This window comes from Penicillium maclennaniae, assembly GCF_028827695.1.
Source record: "Penicillium maclennaniae strain IBT 15551 chromosome Unknown utg000002l:1.0-2354659.0:1.0-2356205.0, whole genome shotgun sequence".
Taxonomy (NCBI): Eukaryota; Fungi; Ascomycota; class Eurotiomycetes; order Eurotiales; family Aspergillaceae; genus Penicillium; species Penicillium maclennaniae.
In genome coordinates, this window is record NW_026623214.1 from 878,954 (window position 1) to 901,046 (window position 22,093).

The 22,093-nt window shown below is 51.7% G+C and overlaps 7 protein-coding genes across 7 annotated transcripts; 5 read left to right on the forward strand and 2 right to left on the reverse strand.

Moving 5' to 3' along the window:
* Nucleotides 1–462: 462 nt before the first annotated feature.
* N7477_001547 (putative pectin methylesterase) lies at nt 463–5,086 on the reverse strand (the record flags this gene model as incomplete). The annotated part of the gene is made up of 4 exons (XM_056963210.1): nt 463–2,165; nt 2,229–2,325; nt 2,382–3,461; nt 3,509–5,086. 4 exons carry the CDS (start codon nt 5,084–5,086, stop codon nt 463–465), a joined length of 4,458 nt encoding a protein of 1,485 aa, XP_056826129.1.
* Nucleotides 5,087–7,342: 2,256 nt separating this feature from the next.
* Nucleotides 7,343–8,551, forward strand: N7477_001548 (uncharacterized protein; the record flags this gene model as incomplete). Its single annotated transcript, XM_056963211.1, has 1 exon — nt 7,343–8,551. The coding sequence occupies one exon, from the start codon at nt 7,343–7,345 to the stop codon at nt 8,549–8,551; it is 1,209 nt and encodes a 402-aa protein (XP_056826130.1).
* Nucleotides 8,552–10,510: 1,959 nt separating this feature from the next.
* N7477_001549 (uncharacterized protein) lies at nt 10,511–11,011 on the forward strand (the record flags this gene model as incomplete). Its single annotated transcript, XM_056963212.1, has 1 exon — nt 10,511–11,011. One exon carries the CDS (start codon nt 10,511–10,513, stop codon nt 11,009–11,011), a length of 501 nt encoding a protein of 166 aa, XP_056826131.1.
* A 540-nt stretch (nt 11,012–11,551) lies between these two features.
* N7477_001550 (uncharacterized protein) lies at nt 11,552–13,360 on the forward strand (the record flags this gene model as incomplete). Its single annotated transcript, XM_056963213.1, has 1 exon — nt 11,552–13,360. One exon carries the CDS (start codon nt 11,552–11,554, stop codon nt 13,358–13,360), a length of 1,809 nt encoding a protein of 602 aa, XP_056826132.1.
* Nucleotides 13,361–13,374: 14 nt separating this feature from the next.
* On the forward strand, nt 13,375–13,797 carry N7477_001551 (uncharacterized protein; the record flags this gene model as incomplete). Its single annotated transcript, XM_056963214.1, has 1 exon — nt 13,375–13,797. One exon carries the CDS (start codon nt 13,375–13,377, stop codon nt 13,795–13,797), a length of 423 nt encoding a protein of 140 aa, XP_056826133.1.
* Nucleotides 13,798–14,095: 298 nt separating this feature from the next.
* Nucleotides 14,096–14,902, forward strand: N7477_001552 (cyclin family protein; the record flags this gene model as incomplete). The annotated part of the gene is made up of 1 exon (XM_056963215.1): nt 14,096–14,902. The coding sequence occupies one exon, from the start codon at nt 14,096–14,098 to the stop codon at nt 14,900–14,902; it is 807 nt and encodes a 268-aa protein (XP_056826134.1).
* Nucleotides 14,903–17,665: 2,763 nt separating this feature from the next.
* Nucleotides 17,666–21,439, reverse strand: N7477_001553 (NACHT-domain-containing protein; the record flags this gene model as incomplete). Its single annotated transcript, XM_056963216.1, has 5 exons — nt 17,666–18,346; nt 18,395–18,787; nt 18,853–20,693; nt 20,749–21,083; nt 21,300–21,439. The coding sequence occupies 5 exons, from the start codon at nt 21,437–21,439 to the stop codon at nt 17,666–17,668; spliced, it is 3,390 nt and encodes a 1,129-aa protein (XP_056826135.1).
* Nucleotides 21,440–22,093: the final 654 nt, after the last annotated feature.

Here is a 22,093-nt window from a genome sequence, read left to right on the forward strand (position 1 = left end):
GTGACATTTCCATAACCCTGTGCAAGATCTCATTTCAATCAAAGTAGCCCTCTCTTTTCTTGCAGTATCACCTTTTATAAGACAACCTTGAAAGTTGAGCTACAAACCCAAGTGGCAGCTACCATGACTAGTTGTGATATGCCAAAAGTGGTGGATGCCTGGGGGTTTATAATGTTTGTAAATTTAATGATGAGAGGTCATGTGAGGATCAGGGCTAAAATTATATCGAGATAAATAATAGATAAAACCCAATTGAGGAAGGATCAGCGGGCCGGAAAGGCACCAAACAACTCAAGAGAGACAAAAGGAGATTAAGCAATTAAGAGCACTTAGCCGTCTTAGTAACAGTCGCAGTGCTGGTCGAAGTGCTGGTCGAAGTGGTTTTGACCACCTTAGTGGTAGTCGCAGTCGCACGCTCAGTGATGGTGACTGAGGGAGTATTGCTCACAGTCGAGGTTTTGGTCACTGTGCTTGTGGTGGCTGGCAGAGTGGTAGTGTTCTTGACCGTCGTAGTCTTGTCGTGGTGGTGGTGACTGCAGGAAGCTTGGTGGTGCTTTTGGCCGTCGTTGTCTTGACACTGGTGGTTGTGACGGTTGATCCGGGGAGAGTGACAGTGGAAATTTTGCCCACGACGGAGGTCACAAATTGGGTGACTGTGGATGCCTTGAGGGTAGTGGTCTTACCAACAGAAGTGGTCTCAGTGACAGTCACGATCGAGGTGACGGCTGCGATGGTGGTCGAGGAGACCTTAGTTGCAACGGAAGTAATTGTGTCAATGACAGTCGAGGCCTTGATTGAAGTTGTCTTGGTAGTGATATCGGTGATATAGTCGGTCGCGGCCGGAATAGTAATAGTGGAGGTCTTGGATATATAGTCGATCTCGGTGGTATACACAGTGGCAGTGACGGTGGAACCACCAGCACGAGGGAGGAGATCACCGTAACCACGCTTGGCCTTAGCCGCTGTGTTACAGGCGACAATTGTTGTCACAGACTTGGTCGCACTCTTGATTGACGTGGAATAGACGGTTACAGTGGTGGCTTTGGTGGAGATGGTGGTGGTTTCTCCCTTCCCAACTGTCACGGTGTCGGTCACCGTAGTCGTCCCAGCCTTTCCACTGGTAGTCTTAAGACTGGTGGCAGTCTCCATATCGGTGCTAGTCACGGTGGAGGCGGCAGCAGTGATGATAGAGGTCTCGGTGAGAGTACTCTTCGCCGTGCTGGTGGTGTCTTTGCCGGGCACGGAGATCGTGACGGTAGCAGTCGCCTTGTCAGTCGAGGTGACAGTCTTGGGATCTGGGGTAATCATGCTACCGGCATCAATGTTCACAAGAGAGGTCTTAGTGGAAGTCTTTGTAGGCTCAGTGATTGTCTCAACAGTGGTGATAGTCGACTTGGCTGTGGTGATCTTGGAGACAACATCAGGAGTGATGGTGAGAGTTACAGTGGATTTGACGATCGAGGTCTTATCGATCGGAGTCACGGTAGCATAAATAGCTTCAGTCGAGGTTGAGATGACATCGACAGTAACGGTCTCGGTGATGGGAATAAGAGTCGTTGTCGAAGCAGCACTGGTGGAGGTTGCGGTTGAGATAGTGGTGGTAGTGATGCTTGCGCCTGGAGCAAATGGAGTGCCATCAACGTGGGTCAAATCGATCCAAGAAGTAGTAGGGAAGAAGTTCGCAAGCTCGAATTGCACGACACCAGTGTTGTTGAGCTGCGTAGCAAACGAGGCACGCGACTTAGTGCTTGATCCGGGCCCAGAGTTGCCATACTCGGCAAAAGTGACTCCATCGGTTCGGGGGCTAGAAGTAGACCACTGGTTCCATCCAGCGGCCTCGATGCAAGAGTCGAGGTAAGAATCAATGTATGCGACACGAGCGTACTGGTTCCAAGGTCTGCCGAGGGAGATATCGGACATGGTCCCAGCGCCAGTCGACGGAGTAATAGTGCACTGATCGAAGACGAAGCCACCCGCGGTGGCGGAGGTAGCGCGCTTGTCGGCGGTAAGATTGATGCCATCCTCGTTGGGTGAAATCGTGGTGTTGAGGAAGTAAGCAGAGCCACTTCCCCAAACCATGTCAATGTTACCCTCTACATAACCGTTGCTCATAAAAAGGTAACCGTTGATCAGAAGAGCGTCCTGGTTACCGATGACCTGGCAGCCTATTGTCGTTTGGTCAGCATCCTTGTGAAATTGGGATGAGTTATGAAGTTAGAGAGACTCACCATGAAGACTGGCGTACTTGCTCGACTTGACAGCAAATCCCAGAGTAGCAATGTCTTTCTGAGTGCCGTTGTTGTTGATGAAGTTGATATTCATGGCCTTTAAAAACTGTCAGTAAATGCAGTCACAGTCTGTCAACGTGGAATGGAACTCACAGCGAAGTAGTTACCAGTCGCATACACAGTAGCACCATCAGAGTTAGACTCGTCGGCTCCAGTGTCGATACCATGGTTGTACTGAATGGTGACCTGGTTGCTGCAGTAATCGTAGGTGGACTCAGAATAGCCCATGAAGATAACAGAGCCCTCCTTACTGACGACAAGCTGCTCCTCATATGTACCGGGGTCGATGAAGATGGTGGGAGTAACACTAGATGATGTGGGAATAGCATCAAGCGCGCTCTGGATGGTGTCATAGTAAGTTGTGCTGTTTCCGAGGCTAGTCTTGGAGACAATGTAGGCACCCGTAGGAGGAGCAGTTCCGTCATAAGTGGCAGTGGCAGTAGCTGTTGCCGTGGCGGTCGCAGTAACAGTAGCAGTGGAAGTTCCAGAGACTGCAGTAGGGATGTCGATGGTGTCCCAATAGGTCATATCAATCCAGTCAGTCGAATCCATGACGGTCGCAAGCGAGTAATTGTCCTCGGTCAGGAGAGTGCAGTAACTGAACGCCTCGCGGGCAGCCTCGTTGTTCTCCCAGTTACCGGGGCCAGAGCTGTTGTACTCGGCAAAGGTAACAAAGTCGGTGCGAGCATCAGAGGTTGACCAGACCTTCCATCCAGATGGGTTGATGACATCAGCAAGGTAGGAGTTCTTGATAACGACAAGCGCGTACTCGGAGTAAGGACGGCCAAGGTAGACAGTCTCGGTGAGATCGACAGTGGCATCGGCGGCAGCAGTGAACAGAGTCTGATCAAAAATGTAACCGCCAATGGCACTGGCAGAAGCACGGCTCTGGGCAGTAATAGCAGACTTGGCGCGCTTAGCTCCGATGGTGCAACCCTTGAAGTAAGCCTTGGAGTATCCCCAAATGAAATCAATCGCACCCTCAATGTATGATGACTCATAGTATTGGTATCCAGCAGTGGCTCCGGTCAGGAGAGTGTCTTGCCAGCCCTGGAAGTAACACGCGTAGAATGCAATGTGATTCCCGTAGATGGAAGCCGCCAGGGTCACGTATGATGACTCGGCACCATCAAGATTGGCCGAGTTGATGATGTTGATGTTGTAGAAAGCAATCTTGGTAGATGCGGTAGCAATGGTGGCAGTCTCGGCATCGGAGTGACCGGTCGGCAAGGGGAGACGGAGAGACCGCGATAGAAAGTGACGGTAACCTCATTGCCGGCATAGCTCTGACCGGGATTGCCAGTAGTGTAACCAATGATCATGACAGGGCCATCTCTGTTGATGGTAGGAACCTGCTCGGTGTAGGTACCAGCGTATATGAAGATGACCTGAGTGGTAGTATCGTCGGGCAGGGAAGACAAAGCATCGGTAAGGTTACTGTAAGATCCCTCGATGGTTCCTAAGGGGCTGACCAGGACAGCACCAGTAGGAGGGATGGTACCGCTGGATGGGTGAGTCCAAGTTGCAATTGCAGTGGAGGTAGAAGTAGTGGTTGTGGTGCTAGCCGAGCTAGTCGAAGTTGTTGTGGCACTAGCTCCACCAGTGAGATCATACGAGGGAGCAATAGCGTAGGTATCCATGTCAAGCCAGGTAGTGTCCCCGATCCAGTTGGCCAAAGTGTAAGCTTCGGCCTCTGCCTCGGTCAGGTTGGTGGCGAAGGATGCGCGGCTGCTTGACCAAGCGCTGGGCCCTGTGTTGTTGAATTCTCCGAAAGTGACATAGTCGGTTTGAGGAGCGCTCGTGGACCAGATATGCCATCCAGAAGGGTTGATGTGCTTGTCGATGTAAGAGTTCATGTAAACAACAATACTGTACGCAGAGTAGGGCCTGCCGAGCCAGCTATCCTGGAAGGTGCTGCCATAGGTAGAGGTGTAGGTGACAAGGCAGTTATCAAAGACGTAACCTCCAGTCGCGGTAGACGACGAACGACTCATAGCAGCAATACAAGCACCGGCGGTGTTGGTCACAATGACGGACTGGTAAAAGTATGCAGTCGAAAAACCCCGAATGAAGTCAATGGAACCTTCGATGTAGCAATTCGAGAAGACCTGAGTACCCTTGTTTGCAAGCAGGGTATCTTGGAAGCCAACGAAGGAACAACCGTAGGCTTGCACGTTGCCGTAGAAGTCAGCTGCAAGCGCAGCAGTGTTGGATACCTGGGCATGGGCATTGTGGAAATCGATGTTGTAAATAGCCAGACCTTTTCCATCGGTGTTCTTGGCATTTACCACCATGGTGCTCTCGTCCTTATTGGCACTTGTGAGCTCTCCGTCGTCGTATTCAAAAGTCACAGTGTTTTGGGTGTAATCATTCTCAAAATTGGTCTCACCACGTAGAATGGTCAGACCTTGGCGAGTGATGGAAACCTGCTCATTATAGGTGCCGGCCCTGACATAGATAGTGTACTCGTTGCCGTCGTTAGGTAGAGCAGCAATGGCGGCGGTAACGTTTTTGTAAGGTCCGTTGGCAGCATCAACGACGTATGTGGATGTGGCAGTGGCAGCGACAGAGGTCGAAGTGCTAGTGTATGTGGTCAAGGCGGTAGAGGTAGTAGCTGAGGCAGCGGTGGCAGTAGCAGTAGAGGCGATTGAAGTAGATGTTGTGATAGCATCGGTATTCTCAATAGCAGCCAAGACGGATGCGTCAACCCAGCTCACGTCGCAGTCGGCGTAGGTAGAGAAGGCATCTGCGAAGACTACTGTAATCGGAAACTTGCGATGAGTCCAGAAGAGAGACATACGCGGACCGAGAAGCCATATTACTCCCATAAGCTCCAGCACCAGTATTAGCATATTCCATAAACAGGTTATAGCCATCTTGTGTAGTGGAGTCGACATGAGCACCCGTAGCGGCAATCAGGCCATCACGCGGGCAATATGGCGCTGGCCATAAGCACGATCTTCGTTCTCGTTTGCCCAAGAGGCAACTCAATGACGGCGGAGACGAAGAATATGTGCCACGCAAGCATAAAAGAGCACGTGTCGTAAGGAAACCGAATGGAAAGAGCGGGAATAACGCGATGTCTGCAAACACTGAGGAGCTTGCGAGCTACGGAGAATGGCGTCTTGCCGATGCTATCCTCTAACGCGTCTAAGTCGATGGTATAGCCACGTTCCAACTGCAGTTTACTTGGCCCACTTCAGGTCACGGTCACAGATCATCGCAGCATCCTACACTTGGAGCCGGAAACAAGCAATCTGAGATGTGCACAGGGAGCATACCAGGACAGACGAGCCAACCAGATGATACTATTCCTGATAGCGACATTTGCGGAGTGGATTGCTTGCTTGCCCGGTGGGATAGAAACACTTTCTTGTTGAAGTGGGCTGATGGTACCATTTGGTGGGTACCAAGGAAAGATATTCTGGACAAGGAAATGCTTCGTGACTTTGAAGCAGCATATCAAGGTATTGACTCGGGAGTGAAAGTCTTGGATACTCGGTTAACGGCCGGAAAGAGTCGAAAGGCCGGGAAGAGTCAATATCTTTTACATTGGCATGGCCGTCCGTCTGAAGAGGATACTTGGGTGGACGAGAAGCTCTTGAGTCCGCAGCTCCTAGAGAGGATTCGGACATGTGAAAGCGGCTAGGACGTTGCCCGTTCCTGACAGTGTTCGGTCAGACTGTAAGGAACACAGCCCCCCCTATGTCACGTCACGACCACAGGTCACGTGGAGCTTACTGATACATGCACTAACACATTTATGTAAAGCAGGAGGCCTCGCTATCGTCTTGCGAGGGGCTAGGTTGAAAAGAAGTGCTAGTGGTGAGTGGAAGGGAGGCGCGTCGCGTGGAGAGTGGTCCGTTCGTTTGTCATGGACTTGAGCAGATAGTTTTATATAGTGACCGTGTCTTGGTTACAAATACGGCAGTAATAAATAAGTAACGTCGTTGCTGACTTTATCTGATTTGGACTGTCAAAGTTGCGTTGACGCCCATGGCATCCCCTGGGTTGGAAGATAGCAATGATATTGTCACGTCTGTGGCGCGTCCGTGATGGCCGATGCTAACATGATAACCACGGATACCCGTGCCTTGGACTGTAGGCTACCACTCCACCCAGTTCGGCGGTGTCACGGCTTCACCATGGCGGTATCGCATCTACTCTATTGTAAGTATGACTTAGGACATATGAAATGCCATTTCGACTGCCAATGCGATATATGTGCGACTTATTGTAGTAGCTCACCGGCACGTCCGTAACAGACAGGTACGTACCTTTTCTGCCGGACATAACAGTACGTACCGTTTCTGCTGGACATAACAGTACGTACCTTTTCTGCCGGACATAGTACGTACGTACCTTTTCTAGACTCAGCCTGAGCAGCTTGTCGGAGAAGCCAAAACCGAGGTGGTCGGCTAAAGTTGCCTCAGTTGAATTTGGATTTTCGTTGCTGCAAAACTTACACGTGTAGTCAGCCGCCAGTTTTGTATACAGCGCCGTCTACAGGCGATAGCACCCTCACACCTTCCCCGTGTTTTTGCGGTCCTTGGACACCCTTCGCCTGTTGTTAGAGCCATATTAGGCTCCTGCGGATGTTTTTTCCATTCAGGTTAGAGTAGGTTCACCCCTGAAAAAAACAATGCAGAGTACAAGAGCTATATCTGGCGCCTGCAGCTGTTTGATGCAACCCTAGCGCTGCCGTATTCTAGCCATTATTAGAGCCAGTACCTTCTTCTCCTTTACTGACCACGCAGGGTGCCAGCATTACTGTACCGTACCTGTCCACAGAAAAGCTTTAGATTTCACGTTTTACTTCTTCAGATCCGGCTCTTGCTGTCATGATGCGCTGGTATGTGTGGGGGCTCCGTAACGGGCGCTCACCGGGATAAAGGCTAGGTGGTTTAAATTACTTAACTGGAGCCCGACCCTTTTGCTTCCGGAACTATCAGTCACCGACAACAATGGCTACACGCATTATCGTCACAGATTAGACACGCATAGCTTTGCTTTAGAGAACATAACAATTAACACTTATTTCCTATCAGCGAAAGATGTCTGTGGTTCAGCGCTTGGAGCCCAAGGAGGATGAGCCGTTCAACGCCTACCAACCACAGCACGAACCGACCTGCCTGCCCGACACCCGCGTCGACCTCCTCCACGAGATACACGACTGGGCCGATGGCGAAGACTCGCCAGCGGGTCCTATCCAATACGGGCTTACCCAAGTGCGGAGGGACGAACACCGAGACTTTGCGCTTCACGATATTAGGCCCTCGATCATAGAACACGATATTGCCGTGTTCTTAAGATACCAGCTTAGACTCGTCGGACAAAAGTGTGAGTTCAAGGCTGGCTGGCCAGAGGAGCAAGCTGTTGCACGTCTGGTGCAGAACTCAGGTGGGCTGTTCATCTGGGCTGCAACAGCCTGTCGATTCGTCGGAGAAGACAGCCAGCTTGCAGAAGCACGCTTGTCTTCGCTTCTTCATCATGGAGGCAACAGGATGCTTCCGCCAGAACGCAAACTTGATGAGATCTATACCACCGTCCTTGCTAGTTCCGTCCAAGGGGATTACAGCGAAGCAGAAAGCCAGATGCTTCACGAGCTGTTTCGCCAAGTTGTTGGACCTATCGTCACGCTACAAGATCCGCTGTCTGTAGCTAGTCTTGCGGAGCTGCTTGGGAAAGATGTCGCAACTTTGAAGAGGACCTTGGCCAACTTGCATTCGGTTCTCGATGTGCCAGAAGTCGAGTCAAATACCGTTCGGCTGCTCCACCCATCGTTCCGCGACTTCCTTCTGAACCAGAGTAGATGCTCGGATCCGCGGTTTCACATCGATGGGCGACTGGTCCACTGTGAAATATACAAGCGCTCCCTCCAAGTACTGTCGAAGCACCTGCGGCGTGATATGTGCAATCTCCGACATCCAGGAGCTCGTACGGCCGACTTGAGCAGGACCGAAGTAGACAGACACATTCAACCTCATGTCCGGTACGCTTGCCGGTTCTGGGTGTACCACTGTAGAAGAAGCGACATAGACACAAGCAGCTGCAATGATGTCGAAATGTTCCTCAAAAAGCACTTCCTTCATTGGCTTGAATCGCTTGCATTGCTTGGTCGTGTGTCTGATGGGGTTGATATGGTTCATATACTCGATTCGATGTTTTCGGTAAGAGGTCCTTCGCCTGGAGGGATGACAACTGTAGCTGACCTGCAAGACCAAGCAAACGGGACCACCGCAGATACGATCAAAACTGCGTGACAGAATCAAATCAACCTTTCTGTCCCCCCTGAACCTCGAGACCAATAGCACTTCAGTAATCCCTCACGGCGTAGCACGCTCAAGTTTACAAGCCCTAATTCATGATGCGGCACGCTTCGTTCTCGCTGTTAGGCCGGTTCTTGAAGAAGCACCGCTTCAAGTTTACTACGCAGGTCTGGTATTCAGTCCGAGGTTCAGCGTTATCAGGGGAGCCTTCTTAAAGGAAGCCCCACCTTGGCTCCTATGCATATAGGAGGTGGAGCTGGGCTGGCTCCGTCCTTCATGCTTCGCCTTCGTACCCTGCAGTGCTCACGTTTGTCGTCCTTGCCGCCTGATCCTACCGAACTTCCATGAGCCTGACCAGTTGGCAAACCTCCAACGAGCTTCATCATGAGACTGGGTGCCTAAAACAGCCCCTTGCCGAAGGCCTCTAGGAGCAACAGGAGTAATTGTGCCGGTATGAGCCTGGGTTGAACAGAAGACCTCCCATGCGAGCCAACTGAAGGGATTGTGCCCTCATAAGACTGGACGTTGAGTCAGTACCATGCCGAAGGCCTCTAGCGAGCATAACTTGGAACAAGTAGGGTCACCCACCCTCCGAAGGCGTCGTCATTGACGTCTGCTCGAGATCCTGATTAGGTGTAATGACTGCTCTATAAGCGCCGAGCTCGTTACTTAGCAGATCCTTCAGGCTTGTAAGAGGCGCGGGTCGCAATAGGCAGCCTAGCGGTTGCGAACGAAGACATTACTAGCCAATAAGCGCGAACGGATATTGCAAGACCCCGAGGCAGTCATAGAACCCGAGTCTGCCATACCTACACCTTCTACACCACCCCGGCAAGCCGATCCGCCCGAGGAATTGGCCAGATTTGTCCACCCTTGCCTCTCCAATATCTTCGTGTCTACGGTTCACCAAGAGCGAGGACGGTAACAAGGTCAGATGTAGATAGTGAGGAAACTTTACGAGAAAGAATAGATACTTAACGATCCTCTATACATGCAGGATTGTGACGGGGCAAAGAGGCTGCCGTCACAGAAATTTCGTGTGGCGCAGGTAAGGTACCATTGATTGTCACTCCCCTGTCCTGGAGCCCTTACAGAGACAGACGACAGCACCCCATGAGGAAAAGGGGTTGGATTCATCCGCCCACCCTCTTAGCACCCGCAGTCAACATATCCGGCAACATACAAGTCATGTCTGGCAATAATGCGGGTTTACTAGTGCCGCTCGCCAGTTTTGAAGGACGCCCAGAACGAAGGTTACGCGTTTAGGCTATTTGGGATAATTAGTTATGCGAAAGTACTGTAGGAAATGCGCAAATCGAGCGGCAACACTGAAATATATAGCGAAGCTATTCCTTGAGCAGCAGCAGCTTGGCTTCCAGTAACCCAGTGTTGCGGGCGCCGAAATTACGACAGGCACTACTTCCCTAATGGCACGAGCAGAAGCGCAACCGCCAGGCCAAAAGTGGCTCCTACTCCTTATAAAGGCTCTATCTGAACTTAGGGTTATTGCTAGGATTTACTGGATGTACTGGCCAGATGAGCTCCCCCCGAGAACTCGAGACGGGAATAGGCTTGTGCAGGGCCGTCAGCCGTATCACGGCGCACTGGAGCTGATCGCCTCCAACCACAGTAAGTTACCTACCCTGTGTTAGACCGTAGAAATCACTCTAAGCCTACTTAGTGGACATTATCAATGTGGTCAGCGTGACCGACAAGGCGGAGGTAACGCAAATGTTCGAAGAAAACGAGGACGTCCATGAAGCTCTCTACTGGAGGCAGGCGTATGATGTGAGAACTAAGGAGCTGTCGGCAAGTAATTCTCTTTCTCCTATTCTGGGATGTCGCTAACTCTGTTGTCCTTGTTAGTCCCTGCAATCTTTCTGCAAGTGCCAAAAACCGAGCAACCCAGATAAGATATTAGTTGGGTGCAATGCGGAACAATGTCTCGTATGGATGCACAGTGAGTGCATCATATATGAGAGTCTCCTGGAGGTGTACGAACGCCTAGGAACCGGCAAGCCACATGTCTCAGCCCGGCCCGAGCAGGAAGTGATGCTAGACAAAGCAGTGGGAGAGGGCAGTCCAATAGAGACCAGGGTTGCGGAGTCAGCACAGAACTCGATCAATGATAAGTTCGACGGCGAAAAGGTATCGGAGGACAACGTCGGCGTCGCCAGCCAAGGCGCCCCAACACCGGCGCCACTAGCCGATGCTGGCGACAAGAATGGGACGGACACGCCGAACACGGCGACCAAAGCGACTCCTGGAAGTAAGTTTGAAGCCAATGGACAGACCGTACGAAGGGCTGTTCGAAGCATCCCTACATTTAGGAGTCAGCCCGCCGATGCTCGAGGTCACGGACCATCGACGCAAACCAACGAGGGGCTGACACGTGGTCAGACGGACAATAAAAGCCATCTTTGCAGCATGGCGAAATATCATGGCACCGCTTAATGCATCCTTCCTCAGGTAGAATCCGCCGACGTGCAGGGGTGCAGGCTCGTACTACTTGCATGAGATCACGCAGTCCACGCATTAGTTAGGGTTCGCCGCCTCCGCCTCCGCCTTTCTTTGGAGGCTTTGGCATTTCCGGAGCTTCAGGTCCTGCCTCTCCAACGCCAACAGCGCCCCTCTCCCACTCCAGCAGGTGTGGTCACACTCGCCAGATCCGAAGGGAATCGATACGAGAAAACAATCGTGGCGTCGAGCAGTCGTAGCTGAGCTGCACGCGTCGCCTTGACCGCTGCCTCTCTTATGCAGATGGACCGTGTCCAGCTTCACAACGAGGAGCGGAAGATGGAAGCGGACGCACTGCCCAGGCTTCAATTATAAAAAGCCTTCTCTCCTCCCTGTCTTGATCACTCATCCTTTCTCAGACTTCACACTTGTTTGACAGAACTCTCTTTGCAGAGAATCGACACTGTTGACCCTCACAACCTACTGCACCCATACCTTTTGATCGTCGTACCGTGGAAGCGAACGTTGGAAGTCACGATGAGCACCTCCTTGATCACATACTTGAACTACATGTCCACATGGGACTCGGAGAGCGACGGCAACATCGACAAAGTGATTGACGAGCACAATCTGTTCGTCAACCTTGGCGACTTCGATTCGGACACCGCTGTCAATAATGAGTTCACAGCCCTCGTCGACCTGGCAATGACGGTGCGTGATGAGACTATCGCCGCAGACGCCATACAGATCAGTGCCGATGCGGCGGCAGTAGCGTCCATTTGGTCATTCGGCTTGGGCATGGCTGCGTTCGCAGCACTTGAGGCTACGCATGCGATCATGGAGAAAATCATCTCCGACAAATCAACGGAACTGAACAACAAGTTGACAACCGCTGATACCGATATCTCATCTCATATCAATGACAATGTCAACCTTTACGTTGTCTCATACAAGGCGAACAACACCTTGATCGCCTCCAAAGCACCGGCGGGGCTCGACACAAGGACATGCCGATCGTTGCTTATGCAGTTCATGGCGGAAGTGCAAAAACGCAACAACGGAAATCTGACCACAGGCCTTTTCAAGCAGTACGCGGAGTCGGCGCGGATCCTCTACAACAGCCCTGAAATCAACAACGTTTATGACGCCTTCGATACCCTGAATCTCAGTGGGAAGACGGATCAAGATATCCAGCAATTTATGTCGGCCATTAACGGATTTACGGGGTTCGATACCACCGCCATCTCACTTGTTCGAGGCGCTGCGGTTGTCTTGATGTTCTACAAGCTGCGCATCGCCAGTTCAACCATCGAAGCAAACGCCAGAGAGGCTGGATTCGAGGTTGCGGAGGTGGAGACGAGCACATTTGGCATGCTTGATGCATTCGGGAAATTCGTCGCGGTGGTCGCGGTGGTGATGTCGGTAGTCGATACGGTGTTGGAAATACTTGACATCGTCGATGTGGTGGAACAGTGTAAGACCATGTGCGACAAGCTAAACGGTCCCATCAAAGCCAGCTACATCGACTACTTCAATGGCATTAAGGAAGCATCCAAGCAATACAAAGCCGCGATCACTCCTGGTCCACCTCCACCTCCGATCGGCCCCACGGCGGACTTCCAACTGCCCTTGAATCTCGACCAGGCCCTCGAGTTGTCGCTCAATGTCCCCAGCAGAGCCAATGTCCCAACTCTTTTGGCGAACTTGTCCACTAATGCTAACCAGTGGGAGCCAGGAGAGTTCGCAAATGGAGTGCAAGCGTGGTCTCCCAATGTATTTGGTCTGCACAATGCCGGTGCCAACCTAGGCAGTGCCCAGCGCTTTGCTTACATTGGCGTCGCGTCGCAGGCTCCATTCACCCTCAAGCAATTCCAAGTCCAGATCGACACAAATGCGCACGGGGCTTCTGCAGCAAACCCAGTCGTCATCGCCGTGGAATTGTCCTCTGCGAACGATTTCGCTGGTTACTCAACTATAGGCACTATCCAGTCTCATCATACGAATCCGCAAAGCCTGACGACGAGCCAATCCATTCCAGCTGGCTTGACTTACATTCGACTGCGAGTCACCTCTCCGATCCCAGATGGATCCAACTACATTGCCTATTCCAAGATAGTCCTTTCCGGCTCCGTTCAGGCCACCGGTTCTATACCCGCACTAAATCCACATGCCCCAATTCCTACCGCAAAGGGTGCCAGCTTTGCTTTGGCCTACGATTTTCAGCACGCATCCGACAATGCCTTGCTCGTCGGAGTGACCGCCCCAGCACCAAGCGAGCTGATCAGCCTCCTGGCCACCAACGCACAGCAGTGGGAACCTGGCGAATTCAACAATGGAGGTGAGTAGCAAGCGAGTACTGCATGTCCGAAGCTAATATTCGGACCAACCTTACAGTAACATCTTTCGGCTCCCAAAAAGTGTTCATCCTGCACAGAAGCGGCGCTGCAATAGGCGCAAACCAGCGCTATCCCTACGCCGTCATCGCCACCCAACACGCGCTCGTGGTCTCGTCCATAACAGCGAATCTGAGTTCGAATGCCAGTGGCTCCTCTCCGTCAAACCCAGTAACCATATCCATTGAAGGCTCGACCTCTCCAGACTTCGCGGGCGCAGTGACACTGGGCTCGTTGTCGAGCGTCACGCCGACCTGCAGCACGAGTATTCTACTTCCAAAGGGAGTGTCCTATTTGCGATTCCGGTCTACTACACCGATCCCGGACGATTCGAACTATATTGCTTATAGTAATATTAGTATCGCTTGCTCCAAGGTGCAGGATAATTAGGCGGTTCTGTGGTCGAGGCAGTGTGCTGAAAAGAAATGAACCCGACACAGACACTGGTGTGACTTGAAGTCCGACGAACCGAGGCTCATTCTGTTAGAATGTTTGGATTCGGGCCAAGTGCATGACCGGTTAGTCATGTCACTCGTGTATATAAAGACTGGGAATTTCCCTCATCAGTTTCGGTACCTTCAATCAAGCAACGACTCCTTTCTTACATCATGCAGTTCACGCGTCCAACGGCACCTACCTTTCAACAACTCTAGTCTACCTCACCCGACTCAAGGCCCGCCTTCAACCAATGGCCAAGGGCCTTCGATGCACGACTCACCGCATCTTCCTCGCCACCTTGATCCTTTCGGCCAAGTACCTCAACGACAGCAGTCCCAAGAACAAGCACTGGGCCAACTACAGCGTCATTTCCAACTCAATCTACAACTTTGGCTTCTCGCGGACCGAAGTCAACCTGATGGAGAAGCAGCTCCTGAACCTGCTGAACTGGGAGCTCAGGATTACAGAGCAAGATCTCTACCGGGAGCTCGATGGATTCCTTGCCCCTATCCGCCTGGATATCGAGGACCGTCACATCAGGAGACGGCGCCGCAAGGCCGAGGAGCGGGCACGGAAGAGGAGAGAGGCTGCCGAGGCGGATGCTTGGGCTGCTATCCAACAACAACAACAGCAACGCAGCTACCCTACTCCACCTTACAGCCGGGGCAACTCGCGGAGTCCGGTCCGGGATCTGTCCCCTCCTGCACTTAGCTACAGCTCCGGGGCCCCTTCATATGCCGGTAGCATCGCATCATCGAGGATGCAATCCCGAGCTACCACCCCGATGTCTCCTCCCGATGTCGAGGCTACCCAGCCATACATCATTGAAGCCCAGGACGGCCTTTACGACTCGCCGGCCGAGATCGTACCACCCGCTGTGCCTGCCAAGGACATCTATTCTCACCGCCAGGGGCTGACCAGTAAGGGTAGCAACAACCTCTTACCTTACGAGATCAGTGCCGATGACCTACAGGCAATGCAGGACCACCAGACTAAGACGAAGAGGATCAGGGGTGTCTTAGGACGGGTCTTTGGAGGCGTAGTCACGGTGCGATAATGCCGGCTTTACCACTACGACTTAATACGGAGTTTTTCTTGTTTAAGCGAGGTGTTCATCATCCTTCGTCATTATCATCATCATCGGTTATCAGTTCGGACTGCATTAGGATTAGAGTTTTGGTCTATCTTTTTTTATATCCCGATATTGTATCGAGGATAGTGTTAGGGGGGTATAGTATAGACATGACGGATAGTTTGGATAGCGGTTCACGGCTAGAGTCAGTCGACTCGCCCTCAGTTAGGTAGTTTGGGCCAGCCCACATGGGCACATGCCTCCTTAGTTGTCGCAACAACAGGAGGACATTCTAATGGAATAATATCAACATTCCACAAAAGGCATGTAAAAGTTGCTGTTGTCGTGTTGTCGTGTTAGTGAGGCTCTACAATCAACAACCCGACCTAAAGAGGTCATTGCTAGCGTACAGCTTACCCTATCAAGTCGGGGTTAGGGAGTCAGCTAGGTTCGGATTAGGGGGCCGTTAGCTATCTGCCTATACGACCTTGACACTAATACCGATCGGGGATAGCTGACGAGCTTTTGGGCTCGAATGGCGATCACAGCTTGCATTCAACCTCCAGAAATGGCTCCCTTGGCTATCCTTGCAATGATGCTTTAGGTCTAGCGTGCTATGGCACGCATGTCGATTGCCTCTTGGCAACCTTCAGAAACGGTTTCCTTGGCTACCTTGTACTGATTAGGAAATGTGTGTATTAGTAAACAAGTAATAGTTGCCCTTTTGGGTTAGGCCCACCGGGCGTAATAAATTGTGACACGTGTTGCCGTTCTACGCATTGCTCAAAACAAGCCTGGTAACAGTCTATTTTACCTTCCTCGAGAAACGGCTCCCTGTCGTCCGGAAACAGCTCTTCGTTATTGTAGCTGCCAGTAGCTTCTGGTGCTAGTGGCCCTCTTCCTCCAGAAACGGCTCCTGTTGCCAAGAGACGATCGACATGCGTGCCATAGCACGCTAGACCTAAAGCATCATTGCAAGGATAGCCAAGGGAGCCATTTCTGGAGGTTGAATGCAAGATGTGATCACCATGCGACGTTACAGTATCATGCCAGGGTAGTCAAGGAGCCATTTTTGGAGGTGCCAGTTGTGCCCGTGATGATCACAGTCAGGGGGGGTGCATCAACCTTCTCAATTAGGACTAGCCGGCGTGATACCTTGCTCTCTTGACACCCCGCACCGTTGACCAATCACTGCCAAGATCCGCAGGTTACCACTAATACCTGACTGGTGCGTCTTTATATGCGTAAGCCAGATATGGCGCTTATATCCTGCACTACTGGGGACCTGGTAAGGATTTAGGTGGAGAGAAGTAGCTACCCCTGCAGAGAATCCTCCAGATCTGGCTCCATGAACGAAGAGGGACTCAGTGTTCCTACTTCTCAGCTACAGTACCCAAGCCACATCTGGTGCGAACTATGACAAAGCTTTGAGCGAGCTTTCTGGACTTTCCAAGCACATGGCATGGTCATGTTGCATCAGACAGCTGTAGGCGCCAAATCTGGCTCTCGTATCCCTGCACTAGCTTCCTGCGGCTGGAACTGCTCATTATGTGGATCTCATATACCCCTGCCTCCAAGGCTTTTTAAGGACCCAGTTAGCGAATATACACTCTACCCCGTACATGGAGCCAGATATGGAGGTTTCTCTGCAGGAGTAGCTGCTCCTCACATCACAATAACTACAGGTGACCTTGTTCGTAACAGCTGTCTTATTAGGGCAGGCGGTGAGTGATAGTTTAGTTTGGGAGAGCGGTGGGGGACAGGGTCCCACTCAATGGACATGCCCACCGCCTTCCCAAACGGAACACTCGATCGCCTGTCCCGAGGGTAAACGCTCACCGCTGTCACGGCGTTAAGCTATGAGCTGACTAAGTTGTGGATCTGATACATGGATCCGCGTTATGAAGACATCTTCACGACGACACTGCTCATTCGTTGTGTAGCTTTTCGAGCTACGTCTTTTCAATTGGCTTGTCTGTAACCACGAAATAGAGCCTGTAAGTAAGGAGTAAACATGACCTGTTGAGTAACATTGCACCATCCATCTTCTTTACCCGTGACAACCGCCCGTAATAGAAAATACGTTTAGCAGTGACTTGCAGAATCGGCTTCCCTGACCTACATAAAAGATAAACTCTGAGCACAAACCCCACATCCAAAATTGACGCCCCACAGTGCGCATTTGGCCTCGTTATGTACTTACTGAGTCATCGACCAAGAGCGCCAACAGCACTGTACACTATGTAAGTGTCACAGTACTAAATAGTACCTATAGATACGAGCTAGCGTCGGAAATACCATGATGACTTACTACAGTACTTCCGATACATACGTGAAGGCACGCTGTGATGCCAATTGGACTGAGTGCTCTTCCGCAAGCGTCCCCTGGCTCACTGACCACATGTTTAGCAACTCAACCGCATTCTTTATCTGTCCGTTCACCCCGTATGCGCGAGCTTGTTGCTATGAGATTAGTCGGAACGGGCGTATTCCTGGTACAGTATAGGATAATGATCTGACCTAGCCATATTGTGGTCAACACAATAGCGAACGTGATCTGGCGACTGCGATTTGTAAGAGCATATACAAGACGATTCGAGAAGCTTCCTCGGTTAGGATCTTGGTCCTACAAGAGGGCTATAAATTTACCCGTCCTCCCACACCCTTCCCGTTACACGCTATGAAAAGAAAAATAGAGAAAGAGAACTTAGAATAGAAGCCAAGATGTCAACGATAAGACTACCTTCGCTACGAAATCGGATTGCTGTCTAAGAGTGTCAGGATTAAGATGCGGCCTGAAGAACAGCCTATTGACACAACCGTTCCGGATATAGCTGAACATGATGCCCGATGCTCGGGCGGCAGCCACAGGAGTTTTTGTCCTTGATATGTGATCCAGTCATGGTTGCTGCTCAAGCCATATCCAACGGCGAGTGGAGAGAAACGATTGGGAGAGGCAGGGTCTAAGACTGTAGAAATTACGACGGTTCGTAAGTCGAATGTGCCACGCTCGGTATGCAAAAGGTCAAAGCTAGATGCATCGAATTGAAGATAATGAGGAGTTCGACCGACATAGAGCGTCGACAGGCACTGGCCCGTCGCCCGATCCCAGATTTTGACCGTCTTATCGGCCGACGCCGACGCGAGCCGCGCCGCATCGTGCGACCAGGCCACCGACCAGACCGTGTCGCTATGGCCCTCAAGCGTTTGTAGGCATGCGCTCCAATCATCTGCAATAGCTGGTTTTCTAATGATCCATTCTGGCTCCTCCTTTTTAAACTGATACCTTGTTATACTGCGGGCCGGGCTGAATACAAGTGCTGAAGCGTATACTTGAAGAGGGCTATTCTCGATTGCCCACTTATGATATCGGATAAATCGACTAGCATCTCGGGCTCGGTCGATAAGAGGTGATATTTCTTCTCCTGCCTAACGAAATATTAACATAGCTCCCAAATCGCGCCAGTGAAAGCTAACCTGAAGCAAACCCTCAAGCCTCAACATAGAAGCTACTCCTTCTGACATGCTTCTTAGCAGGCTAAGAGCCTCGAGCCAGTGGAGATATTTCTGGCGTAGAAAGCTATCGATCAAGCTACAATCCTGGAGGTCCTTCGCGTTCTTGCTGGGATCACAGTCCCGCATATGGTCAATCCAATAGACGCACGAGTACCGGGCCGTAGCTAATGGATCTGGATTGGGTTGTGTGACTTGGTCGATAGGAAATCCGGGAGCGCCAAGGTTGTAGATGTCGCGTCGCAATGTTTCCCTCATGACTCGAAGGGATCGTGAGAAGATGGTACGGTGTATGTCTTCTATCCCAGAAGGGAAGATCTCCTCACGGGTCTGTTTGAGCAAATAGTCTTTTGCGGACTGATGGACGAAAGATATAGTATAGTACGTTCGCGAAGTGTCAGAAAAGAGCCGCAAAACCCTACAATCTCTGCTAGAGCTTCGTAATTGCCAGAGACACCGTCAGGCATATCGACGAGGGCCGTTAGCTCATCCAGTGTGATAGGCCGGTACACGACCGAGAGGATGGCGAGTATGTCTTTGCAAAGCGCAGCATCTTCGGATTTGCAGATCTGGTCCATCATCCGTCCGTAGAGTGCATCGAGCCCTGGCGGACACACCGTCAGCTTCTTTTGTGCCTTCCATCCCGGGGTAGTGGCGAGTTCCTGGCAGACCAGGGCCACCCAGAGGAAGGTGCCGTGTGCGTTGACAGACAAGTAGCGCTCGACTGCGTCCTGCGTATCCTTGCTGTAGTTATTTCGCTTCGCTAACCTCTCAACCTTGAACCGGACGTATATTGTAACAGCTGCGGAGACGGAATTCTCATTCAGCTCAAGTCGCAGGTCTACTCTCTGCGTAGCGGTGTCAAGATCCTTCTCGATGCTCGGCCAGTTGCGACTAGAGACGATCCACTTGACGCGCGGGCATACGGATGACTTCTGGACAAGGAGGTCAAGAAGCAGGCTCAGGTCTCTGGTGCACTCGTCGAGCGCATCGATAACCAGGTAAGTGCTCTGTAGACGCTCGTCGTTGACAATGTTGGTGAAGATCTTCGACAAGGCCATCCATGCATTTGCGTCCTCAAAGAGCTGCTTTCCGGAATCGTCATAGCTTTCGCGTACATAGGAGATGAGAGATCGCTGCTGCTTCACAAGCAGGTAAAGTAGGCCTCGCAGGACAGCCGTGGCGTTGTTGATACGCACATCGGTAGCCTGGCAGAAGAAGAAAGAGACGGCCGCAGTGTTGGTCGACTTTGTCAACTCATCAATGATTCCGCATAGGAGCATTGTCTTGCCCTTGCCAGGATCACCCTTGACCCAGAGCAGACGGCTCTTTGGGTCCTTGCGCCAGTGTCTGAAATCGTCGTTGTCGAGAATCCAGCGGTACGAGTCTTTGAGCAGGCCGCCTTTATCCTTCTCAATACGGTCCTTGTCGTCGCGGGGGTTAGTGGTTCGGAGATGCTGCAGACAGATTTGGTCCTGGGGATCCGTGATATGTTGGTCGATTCTCTGCAAAACGCTCAGCTGCTCTTGAGAGATGCGAATCAGGCTGCTAAGGCTTGCGCGCTGTTTACTTGCTTCCTGGGCAAGTTTCCGTAACTCCTGGAGACTACTTCTAGAGATGTCGAGACCGGTGCCAGACATAGCTGTCTCGAACTTCTGCACAAGAGCAGCGTCGTTCTCCTTGATGTTCTGGATCTTCTTGTCCCAGCCGTCGTAGTTGATAGTCCCTCTAAAAAAGTTCTTGGTTCGACTCCGATAGAACCGTATGACGCTCCGCACCTGAAAGTCAATGATAAGTTTGTACAGATCGATAAGACGGTCCGTAAGATCGGCCTTCAGGTCGGCTTTCATATGCTCGGGTAACAGCAGCGACTCCATCGCGACGTAGTAGCGCATCTGGGAGGTAACGTATGTGAACCCGTCCTGATTGGCAGCTTCGACTGCGGGCGGGTTCTTTAGGAGTGGAAGGACAAGAGAGACGCCAGCCACAATGATGGACGCGTACGGTAGGTCCTTGACAGCATCCTTGATGTAGTCTTCGGCCCATCCCACAGCCCCGGCGACGTTTGCCACGACATCTTGCAGGACAATCTTGTGTCCCAACAGTGTTGTACTGACATTCTTATCTTCCATATGTTTCAGACCAAGCTCCGTTATTTGCCTCAGCTTCTCACGGCGTGCGATTGCATCGTGCTGAGGAGTTAAATTCTTGACATCGCTGGCGTCGTCTCTCTCTTGCGGAGATGGTGGTGTTTTCGACGGGGCTGTGTTGCCTCCAGTCAGTATTGGCAAAGTGGTTTGGATAGATCGAAGCCTTACCTCCGATGAGCACCCTAGACAAAAGATCCTCATATACGTCAATGAGGTTAGGCTCTTTGTCTTTTTCGCCCTTAAGATCATCATATGCTCTGTCCCAGAGAGAACCGTCTGTGGCCAAGTCCTCTGCGTTGCCTGCCGCTTTTTCGCTTGTCGCTTTCTGGGATATCTCTGTCGCAGCCTCGCCGCTAATATTGTTTGAAGAGGTGTGGAATGCCGTGTCGGACGTAGGAGGCACGGCCGTAGGGAGCGAGGCGGAGGCACCTGCAGTCAATCGCCGGATGGCTAGGACTGCTGTGGTCGATGGAGCGGCTTGCTCAGGGGGGACGGAACATCTGCTAGAGCTTGTCAGCACGAGAAAGGGAGAGCTTCATCGCTGTTAAATATCTTGTGATGTGTTCGCTAACGAGGAGACTGCGCCAGATTTTGGGGAGCCATCCGGCGTCTTCGACTTCGCCGGATCTATGCCTCCACGTCTGAACAATTGTTTCACCCGCTCCTTCATACGTGAAGCGCCAGCCATGATCTCGGCGAGCACTCAACCAGGGACGGACTCGTTCGTAGTTGCGGAAAAGATCTCGATGAAATTGATGTCAGACTGGCGAGGTTTATCGCGGGCCTGAAAAGCGAAGCGCATCGGCCTATGGCGGCTCTGGCGCCAATCGAAATTCACGAGATATCGTGGCGCCGCCATTGCGGGCAAAACTTGGTAGGGCCAAGAGTCGGCGGAACGTACTCCGTACGTGCGCTTGATCCCTACAGCCCGTTGTTGCGCTCGGTATGGAACGTGAATCGCGACACAGGATATCGTTGTCGGATGCAATCGACGGCTCTGTCTGTTTGCTCCGGCTTTGGGGTTTATGAAAGTTCAAAAACATGTCGCGGAGCCAAAGTATTGGCCCCAGCGCGTGATAGGATCCGGCAACGCCTTGGCGAATGCGACTGCCACGTGACGAAGTCGTGCACGGACTAATATGTAGATCTGGTTGAGCCGCAAACAGGCTATTCTCGCGAACACCACGGTTGACAGCTGCTCTACCCACCGACACGTGTATTCCACGACCGTATTCTCAAGGCAAATGCGCGAGTATCATCCTTCGCCAACTGACTATCACTAAAGCCCTGCCAAACCCGCGTTTAGATCCGTACGACTCCTTTTCAGAATCGGATTACGAAGCAGAATATTCGCGAGTCGACGAATGCGATCGAGACCCAGAGCGAGCGATCATGCACCGAAACATCCCAAGTCCTCGATGCCGAAAGCAGCTGCGACGCCGTTTCTTCTCATCAAGATCGACCACGCCGAGGCGCCTTACTGCGACTACAATTAGCTGACTGGAGCGAGGAC